The sequence below is a fragment of the Lissotriton helveticus genome, chromosome 3_1, assembly GCF_964261635.1.
Source record: "Lissotriton helveticus chromosome 3_1, aLisHel1.1, whole genome shotgun sequence".
Classification (NCBI taxonomy): domain Eukaryota; kingdom Metazoa; phylum Chordata; class Amphibia; order Caudata; family Salamandridae; genus Lissotriton; species Lissotriton helveticus.
This window is the reverse complement of record NC_136061.1, coordinates 417,016,793-417,039,779: the sequence shown is the minus strand read 5'-3', so window position 1 is coordinate 417,039,779 and position 22,987 is coordinate 417,016,793. Positions and strand designations below refer to the sequence as shown.

Genomic DNA, 22,987 nt, shown 5'->3' with positions numbered 1-22,987 from the left:
CCAAACTAAGAATTTGACACATACTATTTGGCCGTGCGGAAAAGTATGTGAAACCATTAAGGACTTTTTGTTGTATATTTTGTCAGCATATATTTGTAAGTAACATTATTTACAGTGTATGAAAATTAATCAATGTTTTGTTATTTTATGATTGTTTGAGATGGGTCATATTTACGTAAGATATTGCTCTTAGAAAAAAACATTTAAGATATGTTTTATTTCTATTTTTAGATTGTTATTGAGAATGTTGAATTTTTTTTTAGATAATCTTATTGTCTTTTTTTTTGCCCGCTGTTATGTGATGAGTACTATTGAACTCACTGTTTCTAGTGAAATTCAATATATTTTGAGAACAGCAAAAAAGGCAAATGTAATACTTTACAAATTATTTAGTGTTGTAAAAGATATATTGTAACTGTATTTTTTTGTGTCTTCCACAGATGGTAATTTTATAATTTATAATTTTTTTATTATTTATTATGCTTAAGGTAAGTACAAGTAACTGTTGATGGAATGTGCTTCTACCGAGCTGAAGTAACAAAACATGAATGGAGTACATAAGTGTGTAAAGATGGTTTGTATCTTTTAAAGACATTTCAAAAAATTATATACTGAGTGTACCAGTGTTCTATACCTGTTGCTGTGAGTATTTTCGACTAGTATAAGGAATTACTACTTTCTAATTATGTTAAAAGGTAAGTACTGGATAGGTCTTTAAGAGTTTATTTGTGTGAAAAGACATGAAGTATTCACAAACTAGTGTGATAATGGTACCTAAATATACAGATACACAGTGTTATTCTGGACAACCAATAGTATCTCTTGCATTTTACTAAAACACATTTACTATTTTGGAATGGGTAAGGTGAATAGACATATTCTACATTTTTTAGTACTGCATTTTACTATAACAGCTTGAGTCTTTTCCTATAGTCATAAGGAGTGACTGGTTTCAAAATTTAAGAAAACTTAAGAACAGGATATCCTTATAAGCAATTATATTTATATAACTTTATAAAGGAGTAAAACTCTACTAATGGAATGTTATTAGACAATGGTATTTATATAATATATTTTTAGGCCAAAATAGCTGAAAACGCTAGTTTTGTATTATATATTAAGAAAACTGATAAAATGAACTGTTTATATTTTTATACAAGGAGCTACAACATAAGAGAAAAATTATGGAAAGAGAACAGACCTATACTGAGGAGATTTTGGAAATTACCTTGACTGTAATTGAAGAACTAATCGTATCTGTCACAGGCAATGAGAGTGAAGAAGGGGAAATTAGTGCTGCAGACATGAGCTATGATTGCTTTGATACAGATTTTGTGAAAGAATTAAATTATGTTGAAATTTTAGCACAAATTAATTCCGAAACTGCTAACGAGGGAATTGATGTGTATGAAATACCTGATGAACTTGTTTTAGAAGCTCTGTTAAATTATGAGATGTTAGAAGAATACATGTATTGTTTAAAAATAATAAAGGTTTGAGCACTATCTATTAATGTATTAATTGTTAATTGTACTAAAAGTGAAGCACTTATAGATTCAGTTATACATTCTTTACATTTGTGTATTGATTTAAAATATGCAAAGTGGGTCTGAGGGCATGGATTGCTTAAAATCCCTATGGACTATACATGCAGTCTTCTATGCACCTGCAAACTTGTGTTTTATACCTTCAATTCCCCAGTTTGTATCCTTCCACTTCCACTAAACACTCTGAAACTGCTGTTTCAGTTATGTAGTGAGTCATTCAGCAGTATGTGCTTATCTATGTACTGTGGTAAAACTGAAGCGGTTATAAATTTAGTTAGGCACGTTGTTTGCAGAACTGTAATCATCTAGTCAGTACTTAAGTATTCATGGAGCAAAGTAGGCCTTACACCATTGACTGCTTTAAACCTCTATCGACAATGCATGCTGTCTTTTATGCACCTGCAAACTTGTCTTTTATACCTTCAATTCCCCAGTCTGTATCCTTAGACTTCCACCAAACACTCTGGTACTGCTGTTTCAGTGTTGTAGTGAGCTAGTCAGCAGTATGTTCTTTTCCATTGTACCGTGGTAAAACTGAAGCTGTAATAAATTTGGTGAGGCACTTTCTTTGCAGAACTGTAATCATCCACTCAATATCTAGATACTCATGGATTAAAACAGGCCTTAGACCATAGACTGCTTCAAACCCCTATAGACTGCACATGCAGTGTTCTATGCACCAGCAAACTTGTCTTTTATACCTTCAATTCCTCAGTGTGTATCCTTACACTTCCAGCAAACACTATCATACTACTGTTTCAGTATTGTAGTAAACCATACAGCAGTATGTGCTTATCTATACACTGCTGTAAAAGTAAAGCTGCTATGCATTCAGCCACACACTCTGCTTGCATGAATTGTAATCATTCAGTCAGTACCTAAGTACTCTTTGTAATCTTTGTGCAAAGTGGGCCTTAGGGCATGGACTGCTTGAATCTCCTATAGACTATGCATGCACTGTTCTATGCACCTGCAAATTTACCTTTTATATGTTCAATTCCCCAGTCTTTGCCCTTACACTTGCACGAAACACTCTGTCATTCCTGTTATAGTTTTGGAGTGACTCATTAATCAGTGTGTAGTAATCCATTCACTACATTCAAACAGTAATCAGCAGATGTACACTAAGTGGAACATCCCCAGAGATATGCCAGTTATTGTGCACTGTGACATCACCACCATGGATGCACTGTATTTACAATGTGGTGTATTATGGGGCAAAAACGGCACAGATATGTGATGTATTTGTGTTGTGAAGGTGGCGCATTGCTTGACTTGCGTTGGAAACACAACGCAGCTCCAGCAATGCTCTTGGGGCCCTATGCTTACAATGCTGTGACAATCCTTACACCTGTTTCAAGCAGATGCAGGGTTTGGATGCAGCATAAGCATAAAAGTGTCTGAATGAAATCTTATAGATTTCACTTAGTCACTTTTAGGAGGCGTTCCTGCACCAGAACACCTCCAGCCCCCCCTCCCCCCACACACCCACCTCTGCGCAGGAAAGCCTCCTTCTGGCGCAGGGCTTTACAATGTGATGCACCTTCCATATGCATGTCATTGCGAATACCACACACCATGGCACATCGTTTGCACCACAGCTGCATCACAAAAGTGACACAACAGATGTGTGAAAGAGGCACAAGGGCGTTGTAAATCTGTTCCTAACACATACAGTTTCACCAAAAGATCAAAATAAATAAATGGGCAGTGACGTACTGCTCTGTTGTGGAAGGGTCTTTACAAAGAAGGAATGGTCACTTTTCATCTGCCTGTTGCTATTTCAGAGTTAAAGTGGTATTAAGGAGGTGTAACCTTTACAAGACAGTGTCAAAATAATGAAGTAATACTATCTTAAAATATGCCACATTACGCAGAAAAATCTGCCTTTTTTTTTAAACATAATTTAGTCAACCCTGCCACATAAATTGATTTTCCCCAGCTGCATATTTCCAGTCTCTCTGGGCATAGATTTGGAATGTTGTCATAGCAGAAAGAAAATATAACAAACCACTACAAAGGTATATATCCTGATTGTATGCTTATTTCCACTTACTTCCGCACAGTAATATTCGCCATTCCCCATAACCTCTCCAGACACTTCAAGGCATTGGCGTTATAGATGAAAGTTGCACAGCTGTGCTTCAGTTGCGAACCTGCAGGCCCATGCGTTCTTTCATGAAGAAAAAGAAAAGTGTACAGTTCTCTGAAAATGGGCTTTAACAGGGCTATCTTGAGAGGGCCTGCCCCCTACTACCCCCTCCCCCCCCCACATACACCAGGCCTGGCCCCAAGGTGAATCTAATGTTTCTCACAGAAACTTGGCTTGATTCTACGAACCTGCACACCGTGGCAGCAATTACAGTCTTCTGCATTTGTCTCAGCTGGATTTCCTTACCAGACCTAATACGCAATCAGTTTTATTGGTAGTACCTGAATCAATCATCATTTCGTTGGATCAGGGTCAGAATTTCACCTTAATTCATTTAGATCAAGGAGCAGTGTTCAACACTGTATCGCACCCTATAATCCTGCAATACCTGCCTTTGCCACACACCTGCTGCCTTTCTGGTTGCTAGAAATCTGCTAGTCAAATTTGACAGTTGCCGTTCTCATATCTTCTTTTTACCTGCACTCTCGGTTTTGCTATTGCACACCCACTTCTGCTTGCAGCCACCTATTTTTAGGCTGACACCCACCACAGTAATCCCTTGTCTAGATCACTCCTTATACATTCCTCTCTTCGACTCCCCGTTTATCTTTCCCACACTTCTCACTTCATGTGTGCCCTACATCAAAGCCATGCATTCACCTGAGAGGGCTGTTTATTGCACTCTGGAACTCAAACCCCCAAGTAACTGAAAATAAATGGATTTTGGTAAGGCAGCACTCTCTGACCCTTTAAACACCCAACTCACCCCTCCAAGGCAAGAGCCATGTGGCACAGTGAATAACTGCTTCACTGCAACATCCACACTTTTTGTTCACAACTTTCTACCATATTCTTTATCAAACATGGCCACGGACTTACGCCTTGAGTGGTGGGCTGTGGTGCTGAAAGCAGGTGCATGGATGTGACGAGGCGTTTGAGGAGAGGTAACGTGGCTCCCAGCCCAGATGAATGCCCAGTTCCTCTAGGATTCTTAATAAATGGGGCACTGGTGCAGCAGTGGGACAATGTTCGATCAGTTGTATCCCTGAATAGCAGAGCTATTACCGTGTATAACCATGACGGTGCATTCCCCCACAGGTGGCGACATAGGCTTGCCTGCATTGTGTCTACGAAGCAACCACCCTCAAAGGGATCAGTTTGGTAGAACATTATTTGCCCAGTTACGAGAGAAAAAACACAGGCCACCAAGAATCGCACTTGGCGTTACTCCTATGTGGCTTAAAAACTTCATTAAACTAGTCTGGGTTCTGTTTCTTTAGCTTCAAGGTCTTCTGATGGTTTTTCTGTTTGTATGTAGATATGTATGTGGTATTTTATAGCGACAAAGGAAGTGAATTTCATTTATTCCACAGAAAGTAACAATCACATTTTTTCAAAGAGATTGTGTAGCACAAAAAACAATAGACACATTTTGTTTCAAAGAGTGTGCACTTAAGGCATGCACTGGTAATGAACAAAATGGAAAAATGATTAGCTTAAAAGTTTTTATTAACTTAACAGATCACATGTTACCATTTGGTACATGGTGGTGTTTATTCATTGAACAGACACTCATCTTTTAGGTAACTGTGTAAAAAGGGACTTGCCAAGTGAAAGGAATGGCGCAGATTGGTGTAGAGAACATTGGTCTGGAAATGATTTATTGCTGTAGCAGGCATTCTTTGAAATGGGTCTACCTAAAATCGATCACAAGTGCAGAAAATATGAAGTGCTGCTAAAATATCAAGGTAAATTACCTGGTTTAAGCTTATGTAATACTGATTGGGGAGTAAACCCACCCGTTAATAGGGTTTTCAGAAAGACTTAAGATGTTTCACCTAAAAAGGCAAAAGGTCTGTGCAGCATGTCAATCAGCGTAATACTTGCAGTCTTGTTCCTCATGTTGTAGAAAACGATCCTGTGGCAGGATTATTTTACTCACAGAATAAAACACTATTTTAAAGCAGCCTTATTTCGGCACTAACTATATATGCACAATGTTTATGTGCTGCTCAGGAAAAGCATATGTTTCCTGAACAGCTTAGGACTTGAATGACCAATTATAAATGAAGAGCGTGAGAAAATACAACCACATGCTAAGATTATTACTAGCATCCTTTCTCTGTAACAAAAATGAGCCATCACTCTAGTTACAGGTGTACTGCGAGGGAATCTACAGCTTATTGTAAACTGGATTCATTACCTAAATATAGGTAGAAGGTAAAGGAAGCTTTTCTTGCAACATCTTTGAGGTGTCCCGAACAAGTGGTTGAGATTTTATTTAGTCCATCAATGCACATGTAGCCCAACCCACTTGTACAAGACACCACTGTAAGGCAGAAAATAAAGAAATGCAGCCTCATTAACAGTAACAGGTAAGTATTTGGAACTCTTCATTTTTGTCTTTTAATAAGGCACACGTGCACAGTAAAACAGTCTATTGCAATTTCCCTATGCAACAGTTCTGTTTTGATTTATGAGTGTAATTATGAGTGTAACATTTACAGTCAATCATAACAGGTATTGTCTGCACGAGTTCAAAGTTATGCCAGCTGCCTCTCCATTTTTCATTGTTTTTTCTTTTTTTTTGGCAATCAAATGCCCCAAAGATGGTTTTACTGCAGAGAAGGGGACATTTTTATACAACGTCAGCTAAATGCTCAATACATTTATGCACGTGTGTAGAAGTCTTCAAAATGTTGGATATTTCTTTCCAAAAAACATCAGGTTCAGTGGAAGCCTATATAGTACTGTTATACGCAAATCTCAGGTCTGGACTCAATTTAGAGGACGAGTTGAAAGGAATCGAAACAACTGGTTACAAATGGAAGCAAAAGCAACATCCAAACACATTCCAATTATACAGTGCGTGGAAGTAATCTGATTTGCCAATTGCACTGAATTCTAAAAGAATTTAGGCCGATTCTGCTGAATTAGCAAGGCTCGTTGTAGAGCACCTCTGTACTATGTACATGATAAAGATGAAGATCCTTGAGGATTAAGTCACCCTCTTCCTCACTTAGAATAAAAATGTATGATAATTTCCGAGTGCCAAGAAGAGTTGGACAAAGTAGTGACAAATGAAAAATAATTACTTTCATATTCTAGTGACAATCATCTGATATGACAAAGCCGCATCATTTAATTTCATGTAAGTCTGGATAGTTTTCAAACAACTGAACCACAGTGAACAGGTCAGCTGGAGGATTAGGCGATAGATTAGGAAAATGGACAGTTGCAGCAGTGCGAAACCCACGCCAGTTTATGTGCGCCATTAAAAAAAAAAAAAGAAAAACAAACTTACTCCACTCATTACAAACTGTTGCCTATATTCTGCATAAGTGGAGGGCAGTATAGGACACACTTCAACCAGCAACATGTCCCTGCCTTGTACATGCAATATCCAGAGGCATTGAAAAAGGTGCATTTTACTTTACATACACATCTTCTTGACTAGTGTACTTTGAACAATTCTAGTCCTTTTTTCCCAACATTTCATTTGCATCTAATTTTATCAGACGTTACCTAATTCTATTTAAAGGTGTCCAGCAAGTCTTAATGTGATCGAAAAAAATGTGTGGAATATAACAATCAGTTTGGTCCCGGAAGCTGGAATTCGATTACAAAAAAGCAAGGCTACAAAATAGTAAGAAAGTAATTGGTTTCTTACATTCTACCCTGTTGCAAGTCAGAAAAATAGCAAACATTTGGTTTTTATAAAACGATTTTCATTAAAAAAAAGGATTTTAATGCAGTATTGCTGCATTTACTGTTTAATACTTTCATCAATCTGTCCCGCTGCAAGCTAGGCTACTTTTAGTTGCTCGGTTTGTACTTTCAAAACAGGAAAGTCAAGACGGGACACAAAGAAAATCATCCTTAATGCACTGGTCCGACAGTGGCACATAATTACCATCACCATTCTCAGTAGTGTTTTAAAGAAACGTAAGACAAGCTAGAGAGACTATGCTCGAGCTTGATCCTTTCACGGCCCCTGTATATTATTCATGCTCCTGTTGTCTTCCCGAATCCTCCAGATATTTTCAAAATACTAACGAGGATAGTAAAATGCTACCAATTTAACAGCTTATAAGACCATAGGCAAGCAGAGCAAGTTAGAGCGACCTGAACTTTCCAGTCACTTCTCAAATAATGTTTCTCAATGAGTCTTGAGAGTTTGAAGACAAAGGCCCAAAAGCTCTAGCCATCCGCCTCCTCGATGTGTCCTGATGGTTGAAGCAGTGTGTGAGGCTGGAAAATTGTACTTGTTCCTCGGGATATGCGATCTTGTTCTGTGCTGGTAGAAATCGAGGCGAGAGCGATGGGCTGCACTAAGGCGGGGGACATGCCAGAGACTGACAAGCTGTGGTTGGAGCCCTTAAACGTGAGTTCTTGAGTGGGCAAAAGGGGCTTGAGGATGCTGACGAGGCAGAACGCAGAGCCACTTTTTGGAATAAAGTTCACTTTATTCTTGTCAGGACAGTAGAAGGGAGGAATTTCATGCAGCGGTTTTGGCCTAGAAAAAGAACAAAGAAAGTTAAATAGCTCCAGGATAGTAATACATCAAATCCTAGGGCATTCACAATGTATGTAATTGTCAAAAGTACTTTTTCGCATTTTAAATTGGATTGTACATGTAGTCATATCTTTTCACTATACTTGCTAACCCATTCAGATGTGGATGTTACAAATCATAAATATGACTGATTGCACCTTAATGTACATTCTTATTAACTGTTAGTCTTATATTTTTCACTTCGGAATTCTGTACCACAGCATATATGTACTCAAAGGAGTGACTTCCACACTTAGCCAAGTTTACAGTATCAACTCACTGTACACTATTAATGCTTAACAATCTATATAAACTTCGTTGTGGCCTGTCTCTAGCATTTCTATTATAGGAAGTACGGGGGGGGGGGTAGAAGAATAAATCAGGATATTACATCTGTTTGTATATTCAGTCATGTATCAATGGGGAGAGGGGCAAGGAATCTCGTGCTGGCAATGTCTTCGCTTGGTTCTCCTGCATCTTCGGCCCCTCCCTCGGAGTCTGTCATGTTTCTAGTCTCCCAATCCCGCAGTACCTTTGCCCATAACTCCGCCATGAGACGTTTACCTATTCCCCGTGCATCATCTTTCTGGATGTCATCTAACCTGTAAGCATCTGTTCGTGGCATGCTTTGCTGCAGATTCACATGCTGTGGATACTTCCGCCAACTAGTGTTGGGCTCAGACATACACAAATTGCTTTTCTTCGAAGGAAGTCTTTTCGAATCACAGGACCTAGTGACCACCTATTAGTGGCATTGCGCATAGTCAGCAGCTCCATTATTAAATTGCTTTTTTCTTGCACGTAGGGGAAGATTGGAAATGAAGCACAGAGAATACAGAAGAGATGATTATGCAAAGAAATAAAGATAAGGAAAGAAAAGTAGTTATCTGCAACAACCTTTTCAATTTGTGGCACGTATGTAGCTGTAGAAACACGTCCTTTGCATACACTGTTTAGCAGTCCTCCCAAAAGTGCTGGCTTAGCCTGAGGACATTGCAGAACACTGGAAGAGTGTGCGTAAGACAGCCTGGCCAACTTTAGCTTCTGGCCAGGACATCCACACAGCAGTGCTTGGTAAAGGTATGAGGGGAGGACCAAGTAGCTACTTTACAGATGTCAGCTAATGGTATATTACCTGAGAAAGTCAAAGAAGCCCCTTTCTTATGAGTGGAATGAGGTCCGGTAGTGACGGACAGAGTTCTTTTTGTTTGGCATAACAAGTCTGGATGCACTGGGCTAGCCATTCTGCAACTCCTGCCTTGAGGGGCTTGGAGTAAGAAACAAATATCTGTTGTGTCTTACGAAAGGGCTTCATCCTGTCAATATAGTACATTAGCACTTCCTGACATCAAGAGTATATAGAGTGTGCTCTGCTACATTCTCTGGGTGTGAAAAAAGGACGGGCACTTCGATTGGTTGAGGTGGAAACTGGAGGCTCCCTTAGGGAGGAATTTTGGATTAGTTCTTAGATCCACTCTATCTTGATGTACCTGGAAAAACGTCGCTTCCAAGGTAAGAGGGTGTATTTCACAGACTCTATTGAGAGAGGGGATGGCTACAAGAAAGGCCAACTTCCAGGACAAGAATTGAACTGGACAAGAGTCAAGTGGTTCAAAAGGAGGCCCGTCAGTCTAGTGAGAACAATGTCAAGGTTCCAAACAGTAGCAATGGGTGTCAGTGGTTTAATAACTCTTTTGAGGTTCTCCGTAAACGCCTTAATGACTGGAATACTTAATAGTGAAATATGTTGACTATTCTGCAAATAGGCAGCTACATGTAAACAAATAGATGTGCAGGCAAGTCCGGACTTTTGCAGGTGAAGGAGGTAGCATACAATATGTTGTACAGATGCGGTTAGTGGACTCGTGTGTTTTAGAAAGCAGTAGTGCGCTAAATGTTTTCATTAGGATGCGTAACAGGCCCTAGTGGTAGACTGTCGTATCTATTTAGGAACAGACACACAGTTCCGATAGATTAAGGTAACCAAATTATAAAACTTCTGGAGCCAGATCGCAGGGTTGAGCGGCTGGGGGTTGGGATGTCAGAGTCGTGTGGTTTTGTGTGAGAAGATTCAACCTATTCGGCAGCTTCTCATGTGGGACTAGACAGAGTTCTAGCAGTGTAGGCAACAATGGCTGGTATGCCCAGGTTGGTGCTACCAACATGAGCGTGAGGGAAGTCTGTCTCAGCCTCTCAATCACAAAATGTAAGAATGGGAGGCAGAAAAGGGTAAGCAAATGTCCTATACCAACTAATCCTTAGTGCATTGCACAGGGACTGTGGGTGTGGTAATCTTTTGGTGAAGTTTGCCTCTACACGCCCTCTGCCCACCCCGCCCAAACGCTGGAAGTACACATGTAGGTCCTGGGGGTGGAGTTCTCATTCGTGGACTTGTTGATGCATGCTGCTGAGGAGTTCCGCTAGATCGTTGTCCACCCCAGGAATGCGATGAGTAGATGTACTTTATGATGGATTGCCCATCACCAGATGTTTTGGGCCACACTGGACAACTGTGGCCAATGTGTGCCCCCTTCTTTCTGCAAGTAAAACATGGCAGTCATGTCGTGCTTATCAGGACTGTCTTGTTTTGAATGAGAGGATGGAAAGCCGGAGAGCGAGCAGGATGGCCTGCAGCTCCAGGCAGTTGATGTGAAGAGTTTACTGGACAGGGTCTTCTGACCCTGACCAGCGAGATGATTGAGCTGTGCTCCACAGCCTGTAAGTGGGGCGACTGTGGTAATGGTCCCTTGAGGAACTGCGTCCCGAAGGGTCGCCCTTGCAACAAGTTGTTTGCATTCCACCACTGCAGAGAGTGATGTATGCGGCCCCCAAACCAACACCAGATCTTCTAGGTGACCTTCTACTGGACACCACTTTGATGCTAAGCACTCCTGTAACAGGTGCATGTGGAGCCTGGCATAAGGGACTATAGCTTTGCAGTGGTAACCCCAAAGGGGAGCACTTTGAATTGAAAATGTTGTTCACTTACCACAAACCTCAGATATCTCCAATGTGCGGGGTCGATGGGTATGTGGTAGAAGGCATCTTTCAGATCCAAGTCGTCTGTCTGCAAGTGTGGTATGACGTCACTATAAGAAAGTGCTCCGACAGAATGTCCAGGTTGAGAGGTATGAGATCGAGGATGAGCCTGCGGGAGCTGTACTTTGAGATACGAAAGTAGAGGTAGTATACAACCTTGCCACAGTGTTGAGGTGGAAAGGGCTCTGTGGTCCCCTTGTCCTTGTGACTTCCTCGTGAAGAAGGCACAGATCTTATGACAATCTGTGTTGACGAGGAGGATTTCTGGTGGTGTTTGAGTTCCAGATAATACATCTCCTGCATTATATCGAAAACCCAATTGTCTAAGGTGATTTGTAAACAGCAGGGCAGAAAGACCTGCAATTTTCCCTCGACAGATGTGTGATCGGGGGGGGGGGGGGTTGAAAGGCGTTGCTGCTTTGGAGGAATAGTAAATCAGCAAGGGGTGTTACTGCAGTGGCTAGGTAAGGTGTAAGAGGGTTCTGGAGCAGGAGTCTTAAATGCGCCATGATACTGTGAGTGCCGAAAAGAGCCTCGAGTTGGCGGTGTTTGTATAGCGCCCACAGCTTTGGTCCTATCTGTGTCTTTCTTTATTTTCTTGAGCATCTCACTGACCTGAGGCCAAAGAGATGCCGACTATCCAAAGCCACAATTAGTCAATGTTTCTGGACCGCCGGCTTAAAACTGAAAACTCACAGTCAAGCATTGCGCTGCAAGAGAATGCTAAATCTAATGCCACAAGCGGCTGTATTCGTGGCATCCAGTGCACAGGAAATGTTAATGGTGGAGATAACCTTCACCTCTTTCACTAACTGCTGCCCTTTCTTGCTATACTTTTCTGCAATGTTCTCCACTAAGTTCGTAATTTGATCCCAGTGTGCGCAGTGGTTATCGCAAGAGCAAGCCCATGGAATAAACAATGCGGCAACGAGAAGTGGACTGTGCCGCTAACCTCTTGCCCTCGGGTCTATCATCTTGCTCTCCCGATCAGGAAGGGATGCATCACTGGTGCCTTATGTGTGAGCATGCTTTCTGGCGTAATGGACCACCAGTGAGTCAGGGGTTAACTGGCCACGAACGTATGGCGGGCCACTAATGGAGGCTGTATACTTCCTATCTACCCTAACTCTCGACTTGAGGCAGGTGTTAAGACCCTGGTAAGCATCGGGAGGTACTGGAGGTAATGTTTGGTGGAGGGGAGGGTTCGCACAAGGAAATCCGGCTCTTCTTGCAGCACATGGAGTTCTAAATTGTGGAAGGTGGCAGCCCTGTGAAGACATTCATGATATGCAGTGACATAATCTAGAGGGGAAATCTTAGCAGGGTACAGGTCTGGAGCGGTGCCTGTAAGGGGGTAATTATGATAATCCTCCCAAGGGTATGGGCCCTGTGTGTCATTAGTAGGGTCATAAGGAGCCTAGCTCTGATCTCGACCCCCTCTAATCTAGAGTATGAGGAACCCCAAGGTGAGTGCTGTGGCAACTCTAAAGGCAACACCGGAGGTAGCAGGGTAGGAGGAGGAGGACGACAAGCGGGAGGCAGAGAAGAGGTAGCTCTGTCGTTTCTTAGGCATTTTGGAAGCTACAGTGACCGGGGGTTGAGGGCCTCCTCAAAGGTCAGCTTCCTCTTATGAGGAACAGAATCCTCAGGCACCTATGGAGGCTTTGCCAGGATCCAACCAGTACCTGGCTGGATACGGAGTTGCTGCTGCCAACCATCCAGATGTTCCTGCAGCCGGTCTACGACTGGCGAATCTAAGTGTTCAGAAGCTGCAGAGGAGGCAGCAGAGGAAGAGGGTCTTGATGCAACTGAAGATGTTGCCCACCAGAAGGCATCTACCTTGATCTGGATGCCGAATGCTTCGGACCGGTTAGTCTCGGTGCTAAACTCGACCTTGGCTCTTAGTGTTTCAATTCAATCTGCCAAGTTCTGAAATCTTCAGCTCCACCCCTTTCAAGCCCTAGGTTGCTCCTCTGGATGCAGCGTTGAAGTGGCGGACGAGGCTCTGTGCTTTGAGGAGTACTTTGGCGCAGTGTGTGGAATGGGTGTTGGGCCCATCTCAGAATGGCAGTGTCGGCTATGGTTGAAAGGCAATGGCGTACAGGAAGCCTCATGGGCAGCACAGGAGCTTGGGGCTGGTGCCTCTTGGTGGTGAGTTCAGGCAGCATTAATACTTACTGGGGCCTTTTGTTGCTGTTGGGCCGGCGGAGGCTGTTTGGGCTCGACGTCCGCCTTAGTGTCGACGGTTTCCGCAAGAAGGCTGGCTCCATTTAGATGCCTGGAGCATCCACCTGTTCAATATCAGACTCCTCAGATCCCCAAAGAGGTCTGGAGTGTTTTGTGCCTCCTGTCTATATGCCATGATCGATGAGGCGGGGCGATGAACGCATCTGTTCCGAAGAGTCTTTTTGTTATGAAACACAAGACATCCCAAACAGGAGTCCTCTCAGTCAGTCAGTCAATCAATCTATCAGTGGTTTATAGAGCGCGCTACTCCCCCGTGAGGGTATCAAGGCGCTGGAAGGGGGAGGAGACAGCTCTGGGTCAGTCGAAGAGCCAGGTCTTGAGGTCCTTCCTGAACGTGTGGAGGGTTGGGGAGCGTCTGATGTTGACCGGGAGCTCGTTCCAGAATATGGCTGCGATGTAGGAGAAAGCTCTCCCGCCGGTTCTGCTTCTGCGGATGGCCTCTGCCAGAGCGAGGTCAGAGGAGCGGAGGTTTCTCTTGGGTAGGTCCAAACATACTCGGTCACTGAGGTATTTGGGTCCGATGTTGTTGATGGATTTTTAGGCGTGGGTGAGGAGTTTGAAGGTGACCCTCTTCTCGACAGGGAGCCAATGGAGGCTTCGTAGGTGTTGGGTCATATGTTTGTGGCGCGGTGTCCCTAGGGCGAGCCTGGTTGCGGCGTTCTGGACGGTTTGGAGCTTGCGTAGAAGAGTTTTGTTGATTTCGCGAAAAGAGGGTTTTGCGGGAGCCAAGTCTGCTGGTAATGAGTACGTGGGTGACGGTCTTTCTGCAGTCGGGGGGTAGTCGATCCATTTGAAGATCTTACGGAGAATGCGGAGGCAGTTGAAACTGGTGGAGGAGACGGCGTTGATCTGGCGGTACATGGAGTGGGAGGGGTCTAGGATTATGCCGAGGTTCCGAGCGTGGTCTGTCAGGTGGGTGGGCTCCCGAGGGCGGAGGGCCACCAGGTGTTGTCCCAGGCGGAGGTGCAGGGTCTGAGGATGAGGACCTCGGTCTTCTCGGAGTTGAGCTTTAGGCAGCTTTCCTTCATCCAGGCTGTTATGTTTCTCATTCCTTCCTGGAAGCTGAGTCTTGTGATTTCTGGCTTCTTGGTGAGAGAGAGGATGAGTTTTGTGTCGTCGGCATAGGATACGATGCTAAGCCCGAGCTGTCTGACGATGGTCAGGGGGAAAAGAGATTGCAGACTTTGTGGAGGTCGGACCTCGGGTACTTGCTGTGGCAAGTAGGACAGAGTCAAAATTGAGTCCTTTCCATCCCTGGGGACATTCTCGACCCAGTCAGTGGGAGTCAGGAGGTATGTAACCGAAACGGTCGAATGAAATGAGACCACTGAAAACCAACAAGAAGCAGGACAGTTTTGTAGAAACAGACAAGGGGACGGATCAGAGTGCATGGCGAGAACACCACATGGCGCCGATTTGGAGCTCACAATGACATGTCTAAACCAGACGAAGGGGAAAAAAACTATCTAACAATGGAGCTAATGCCCATGCACAATACAACTAATAGGTGGAGTAAGTATGTCCCGTGACTTGAAAGACTTACTTTGACGAAAATCAATGTGCACACGTGAGAACACAACACTTGATGGTGGAAGTATGGACAACATTTGAATCTACAGCTACACATGCCACGAACATATAGCTACCTTTGTTTAGCTATAGGGAACCAGGCACTGCCACCTCTTTAAAATGAGCAGATCATGCCCTCTCGTAACGCTCCTTAGGTCTTGACTAAAGAAAAAGACCCATTCAAAATTCAGAAGGGCAAGCAGTGAGAAAATGGTGAGAACGTAAGGTCTTGGAAGCCATAACATCCAGAGCAGGGTAAGCACTACGCTGTGTTATTTTTGTTTACCCTAGCCACTGTTTCCATCACTTTCCCAACTCTTGGGCATAGATAGATAACCAACCATACAAGAATCGGGAGGTGATCACCAGAAGCACGTACCAGACTTCAACAAAACAGAGCAAAAAACAAACAAAAAACGATGTTGGGGATACTAAAGATTTTGTCAATCAATAATATTAGAATATGTATTCAGTATATACATTTTATAGACAACCAATAATCTAGCAGCAGTTCAGTTTGCATACAGACAAAATTAGCCTGGAACATTTACAGAACAGCTTAACTAGACAACTGATTCGAGTTTTGCTAATTTTACCCTTTACCAGGGTTCTAAATACAAACAAAAAGATATTCACTCTTATGACAATATTACCTTCGAGTATGGTGCGTTAAAATGACTCAAATATTATCATTGCCAAATTTACTTCCAAAAGAAAACGAGTTACTTACCTGTACCTTCAGTTATTCAGTATTGGTATCTTTCATAGATTCACATGCTTAGAATCATCCCCACCGACGAGGTGGGAGGTCTCGCGGTACAATAAAACATATACATTACAGTCATAAAACATTATACTATAGGCTACAGTAGATAGCAAAGTCACTACATTAGCCTATCTTAGTCCTTTGGCAAAAAGAACCAAACTTGGAAACCAGCCAATCAGGCAGCAGCACCCTCTTAGAACCTTCCCAACAGAGAGGCAAACCATCAGATTTTCGCAGCACAAGTGATAGTAAGTATGCCAGTAAGTATGCCATAATGATAAGGTAAGCCTCTCCGGGGAGGAGGGTGGGTCGCATGGGAATCTATGAAAGATACCAATACTGGATAACTGGCAGGTAAGTAACTCGTTTTCTTAACCAGTAATGGGGTATCTTTCATAGATTCACATGCTTAGAATCAGAATAGCTAGCAGTAAATAATACTCAGATGCATAGTGGATGGTGGGTATCATAAAAAAATCCAAAAGATACCATGTCAAACCAATGCAAAATATACATACATATCTGTATTGTAATAAAGAATAAGTCATACAATATGCAATAATGGGTATATGCAATAAAGAACTTTACCGTAGCAGAAATAATATACTCTTATCATATAGGCTTACCTTATCTAAAAAGGTTTCGTAGTACTGCTTGACCAACTGCTGACTCAGCCTCTGTTGCCAGATCCAGGCAATAATGCCAAGTAAATGTGTGCACACTTTTCCAGGTTGCAGCACGGCAAATCTTTTCCAAGGACACACCAGCGAACAGTGTCGTTGATGAGGACACTGCCTGGTAGAATGAGCTTTAGGGCTTACTTGATAACGGATGTCCGGCCTTGCAATGGCAGAATTGAATAGTGGAAGCAATCCACCTTGAGATAGTAGTTTTCGTTACTGCTGATCCTGGCTTATGACCACCATAAGAAAGAAATAACTGGTCTGATTTTCTGATGGACACAGTCCGAGATATGTAGAACTTCAAGCATCTTTTGACATCCAAGGTATGCAAAGACTTTTCTGCCGAGGAAGACGGATTAGGAAAGAAAGCCCGCAATATCACAGGTTCGTTGAGAATTAAGTAGGAACCTTAGGTATGAATGTGGGATTAGTTCTTAAGAGGATATAGTCATTGGTAAACTTCAAATATGGTTGTCTTATAGTAAACGCTTGTATTTCGCTCACTCGTCTGGAAGAGGGGAGTGCCAATAGGAGAGCTGTCTTCCATGAGAGATATTTTAAATCTGCTTTATGAATGGGTTCAAATGGATGTTTCATTAGTTGCTGTAGCACCAGATTCAGTCTCCATTCCGGGGGAGGAGCAGTAATAGGTGGGAAAGTTTTGAAAAGGCCTTTCAGGAACTGTTTAATGAGACGATTGGAACAATCCTGAGGATCGTCTGTATGTAGAAATTGTGGTCAGATGCAAATTAACAGAAGCAAACATGAGACCGGACTTAGACAATGACAATAAATAAGGTAGAACCTTATCAGGAGAACAGTCCAGCGGATGTAAATTGTTGTTGCTGCACCAGCAACGGAATCTCTTCCATTTTAAGGCATAGGTCCATAACGTAGAAGGGGCCCTTGCTCTATTCAGAATGTCTCTGCAGTCTTGAGGTAAATCTATCTCCTTGAACTCCGAGAATCCAGAAACCAAGCATGGAGCTGCAGTTGGGCTGGAGGAGGATGAAGAATCTGGCCTTCGCTCATTGACAACAGATTCGGTATTATTGGAGGGTGGAATGGCTTGCACTGGGAGAGAAGGAGAAGTTATGTGAACCATTGCTGACGTGGCCATTTCGGTGCAATTAGAATCATGTAGCATGGTTCCCTTTTCATCTTGCGCAGAAGTCTCGGGATCAGGGGAAAAGGAGGGAACGCATAAGCAAAAATTCACGTCCATCTCATCATGAAAGCGTTTCCCTTCTCCGGTTCCCAATTCGCAAAGAAAAGGCACTTCCGATTGTTTCTGGAGGCAAAGAGATCCAGATTCGGCTTGCCCCATTTCCGAAAAACATCTTCCAGAATCCTATGATTCAGTTCCCATTCGTGGCAGGATTTCGTCGTCCTGCTGAGATTGTCTGCTAAGGTGTTCTGGACTCCTGGAAGGTGTTCCACCTTGATTTCAATATTGTGTAAGAGAAGCCATTTCCAGATGCTTTGAGCTTCTTGGGATAGAATGTGAGATCTGGTACCCCCTTGCTTGTTTAAATAATATATGCAAGTGGTGTTGTCGGTTCTGATGAGAACTGTTGACCCCTGAAGTCTTGGCAGAAAAGACTGTAGAGCCAGAAAAATGGCTCGAAGTTCCAGAAAGTTGATGTGCATCTATGCCATTGCCGCAGACCATCTTCCCCTTATGCAGAGATCCTGAAGATGCGCACCCCAACCTTCTAGGGAGGCATCCGTTGTGAAGATGAAAACCGGAACTGGAGGTTGAAAACTGAGTCCTACTGAGACATTTTTGGAAAACTTCCACCAAGAAAGAGTTCCTTTCATAACTGGAGTTACTTGGACTAGGTTGTCGAACGAACCAGAGATTTGGAGCCACTGATTGTCCAGCTCCTCTTGAATTGGTCTAATTTTCAGTTGTGCATGAGGCACTAGCAGAATTGCCGACGACAAAATCTCCAGAAAAGATTTGATCATTCTTACTGAAGCGAACTTTCTTTTTAGGAGGTCCGATGCTAGAGTGACGAGGCGAGATAGTCTTTTTTTTTTTTTTTACAAGAATGCCTTGTCTTGAACAGTATCTACTTTTGCCCCCAGAAATTGAATTACTTGAGAAGGATAGAGGCTTGACTTCTGGACGTTTACGGAGAGTGAAAAACTTGCAGGCATTTTCCTGTTGCGAGAGAAGCCTGACGAAAGGACAGAGCCTTTATCAGCCAGTCGTCCAGGTATGGGAATAATTGGATGCCTTGCAGCCTGAGATGAGCTGCTACCGGAGCTAGAAATTTGGTGAAGACTCTTGGAGCTGAGCGCAGGCCAAACGGGAGAACTTTGAATTGGAAATGTGCACCTGCCACAGTAAATCTTAGGAACTTTCGATGTTTGGGATGAATTGGGATGTGGAAATACGCATCTTGAAGATCTAACGTTATGAAGTCCGCATGATCTAGAAGCTGGAGGATTTCCTGGAGTGTTACCATGCGGAAGGACTTTTTCAGAAGGTATTTGTTCAGCATTCTTAAATCCAAGATTGGTCTCCAATACCCAGATTTTTTCTTTACCAGAAAAAAGAGAGAATAAAATCCCTTTCTCATTTGGGAGAGTGAAACCTTCTCTATCGCTACTTTTGACAACATGGCTTTCACCTCTTTTCTGAGCAGAGCAAGATGCTGTGGGTTTTTCTTTAGAGGTGGATGAGAAGGGGGAAATTTGATGAATTCCAGGGTGTGACCAAATTTTATTATATCCAAGGCCCACTTGTCTGTGGTGATTTCTCTCAAATTTTCGAGATGCTGGGAAATTCTCGGAATTCTGTATACTTGTGGCATATCTGGTGCAGGTGCAATGAGATTGTCCCTGTTTTCTGGCAGAGTCTCTGCCTTGAGGTTGTTTTCTGCCCTGCTGCCTATAAGCGCCGCAGGGGGACTTCTATAAGACTGCTGCTGCTATTGTTGATGGTATCCGTAACGACCCTGGCCACCTTGTTGCTGGTACTTTTGGTAACCTCCACGAAAGGTGTATGAGCCTCTGCCCCTTGCTCCTCAAAAAAGTGTTTTTCTATACTGCAAGGTACCCAATGCCCTAGCAGTATCGGTGTCTGTTTTTATTTCCTGCAATGCCTCATCTATGTGTTTGCCAAATAAGAAATCGCCGTCAAAGGGCATGTCCAGTATTTTTGTTTGGACCTCAGGGCGAATGTTAGTGGTTTTAAGCCAGCCCTGACGTCTAAGGGTAGCTGCTCCGGCAAGTTGACGAAACCCCAACGAAGTCATATCCACAGAGATATCGATAATCTCAGAAGCAGCTCTCTCGCCCTCCATGAGAATTTTCCTTGCTTCCATTTTCTTATCATCAGGCAGATACTAAATGTTGTCAAGGCGCCTACCATCTTTGTCTGGTGGAGCTGTTACTGGGGCAGAAGGATTCTGAGACTTCCTCTATGCTGCCTGAGAGATGACTGAATCTGGTCTAGGGTGACCTAAAAGGCAGGCAGGAGCATCCTGGCGCCTTGTATTTTTTGTAAATCCTAGGGAGGATCGCCGGAACTGAAAACAGAGTCTTCATTATCTTTACTCCTTCCTCCCAGATATGATCAATTATTGGTATTGAGCGTGTTGATTTATTTTCTGCCCTGGTCCTTGAATTCATACAGAAAACATTCTGTCTTCTGTACTGGCATTGACAGATGGAATCTAGAGGCTGCTGCATGAAAACCTCCTATGTCTTCAGGCGGGGAGTCAACAGCTTGGTGAACTGGCGAGGCTGGTGTTGAAATAGGATACTCGTCCCATTCGTTCACAGTAGTGGGCGAGTTTGGTATTTCTCCTTCTTCAGCCACTGTGTCTCCGTCATCTTGAAAGAATTGTGAAGGCAAAGCTACCCGGGGCTCTGAGACAGGGGTAGCAGGGGTCGCAGGTTGCACATCTGAAGGCGCAGGGTCTCTTTTCGGGACTGCTACGGGAGGTAAACTAGCATTATAGTCCTTCAACATTGCTGTAAGGTCTTGTAGCAAAGCTGCAGGCATCTGAACCATAATTTCTTGGTGAAATTACTCTTGAGGTCCTCTTAAAGACTCACCGGGTTCATTATATTTCTCCTCGTTATCATCCTCCTGATATTTTATTCGGAGTTGAGAAGCGTCATGCGCTTGTCCAAAGGGATCCTCATCATCATCAGACTCCTCCAAATAATGGCTAGGAGGTAAAGGTGAAATATGTGACACATCCTGGTAAAATTGCCTTGAAGATGTTAATTTGGAACTTAAAACTGGTGTGATTTGTAAAGATGCAGGTCTTTTACGCTTCAGCATAGATGAAATGTACATGGATGGTGAATCCGTATCTGTTGAAATTGCCACAATAGATGACACCGTCTATGTTGAAATCAAGGAGGTAGTCGACGGAAAAGTCATCGGCGACGATGTAGTTGTCGACGTCAAGGTTTTTGTCGTCGTCGACGGTGGGCTCGTCGTCGGGACTTGTAACATCGCCGATGGCGTACTCGTCGACGAAAGGTGAATCGTCGACAGCGGTGGCATCGTCGACGTCGAAGTAGGCGTCTACGTGATAGGCTTCGGCGATGTAATACTCGTCGACGGTGCCGTCGACTGAGTTCTCGCCGATGGGGTTTGCTTTGACGACGCTGAAGATTCACTCACCTTCTGAGGAGATTTTCTCATCGACGGAGCAGTTTTAGACGTCGACTGAGGCTCAGGAAGAGATTTAGAGGCAGTTTTCAATGAAATCTTTACCTTTCCTCCAGATTTCACCTCAGAAGAGAAAGAAGACTTCTCTTTTTTAGAGGATGAGTGACCAATCTCAGAGTGAGATTTCTTCAGGGTCTTACTCTGTTTTTCAGGTGGATCTTCAGATCTATCTCTTTTCTTGGCCCGAGGGGTGAACGCTGGAGGACTCGCACTGCCTTCATATCCAGATACCACCTCAGATGAAGCCTTCAACTTCTCCAGCCAAACCAAAAGTTGTCCTTCTAGGTCTTGGCAGGAAAGGTTCTACAGATCCTGTAATCCTTGACCTTGTGGGCTGGGTAAAGGCAATAAATACATTCTTTATGTGCATCCTCAAAGTGCAAAATCTTCTTCCCACATGAAGAACAAGCCAGAAACAAACTTTTCTTTGAAGAATCAGACATCTTTTCTCACAAAGAAGCAAAAGTTAAGGAAAAAACTGAGCAGAGCTCAGGGAGACTCCCTGTCACACGAGGTGCGGTAGAAAATCTGAGGGTTTGCCTCTCTTTGGGGAAGGTTCTAAGAGGATGCTGCTGCCTGATTGGCTGGTTTCCAAGTTTGGTTCTTTTTGCAAAAGGACTAAGATAGGCTAATGTAGTGACTTTGCTATCTACTGTAGCCTATAGTATAATGTTATTATGACTGTAATGTATATGTTTTATTGTACCGCAAGACTCCCACCTTGTCAGCGGGGATGATTCTAAGCATGTGAATCTATGAAAGATACCTCAATACTGGATAATAGCATAAACTTAATAGGGAGAAGATTCTGAGCGTAACATTCGCTACTAGGTACTCAGTGCACAATCAGATTATATAAATTATCATATAAAGATATATATAATTAGAATCAGCTGACGAACATAATTATGTGTCCATATCTGGACAGGGACCGCATTAGCATAACAAATAATGTTACACATTCATATTATGAGTAGAGATTGTGAAACACAATAAAAAAACAGACTTCAGTAACAAAAATATCCCCCAGCAGTAGACATGACTATTAACATAACTACTTTGCCTAAAAAAAGAAAAGCTAAATAAAGGAAAGAAAATTACCTCAACTTTCACATTAGCTATTATACGAAAATGACCAAGCATTAGATAAACTATTGTTAAGAAATGGAAAAATGTCAGTCATATCTACTCTAAAGAAATACACAGAAAATAGAAAACAAAAGTTTTTTCATAAGAATCTCCTTTCAATAAGCAATGTATTACTTTCCTGTTACTCCAGCGATGGTATCATTCATAAAGTCACAGGCTTAAATCAGTTTGTCGTCAGGCTGGTAATGCGGTGCGGGCGAATTAATGAGTGAGCGGTGTTTAGACCACCCCCAGCCGTCCTCCGCATACGCCCACTGTGACGTCGGACGGACGGGGGCCGTCTGACGCATGGAACAGGTTAATGTAGCCATAGGCCACAACAAAAATATTTGTTTTGTATCACATCCACCTCATTTTTAGCAATCCAAACTTCAAGGAGGCAGAATGTCCAATCTTCTACTCCCAATAAAGATTACCACAGCTCAGATTTTGTAGGACAAGCATGAAGGATACCTCTGACCAGGGAGAAGGGAGGTTCATGTGAATACCCGAAAGATACTTACACTGGATCTGGAGTTACAGGTTACAAATGTCTTCTCCTGCACTATTTCTTCCACATATTCTTTTTTAAGCTTGAATCA

General features: G+C 42.9%; 1 protein-coding gene across 1 annotated transcript in view; it reads right to left on the bottom strand.

Moving 5' to 3' along the window:
* Window positions 1–5,190: 5,190 nt before the first annotated feature.
* FAM117B (family with sequence similarity 117 member B) overlaps window positions 5,191–22,987 on the bottom strand; it is a 270,715-nt gene continuing 252,918 nt past the window's right edge. The window contains exon 8 of the mRNA XM_078680238.1: window positions 5,191–8,215. Within this exon, the coding sequence (XP_078536364.1) occupies window positions 7,900–8,215 (316 nt within the window). The 3' untranslated portion in view covers window positions 5,191–7,899. The remainder of the gene's footprint in view (window positions 8,216–22,987) is intronic.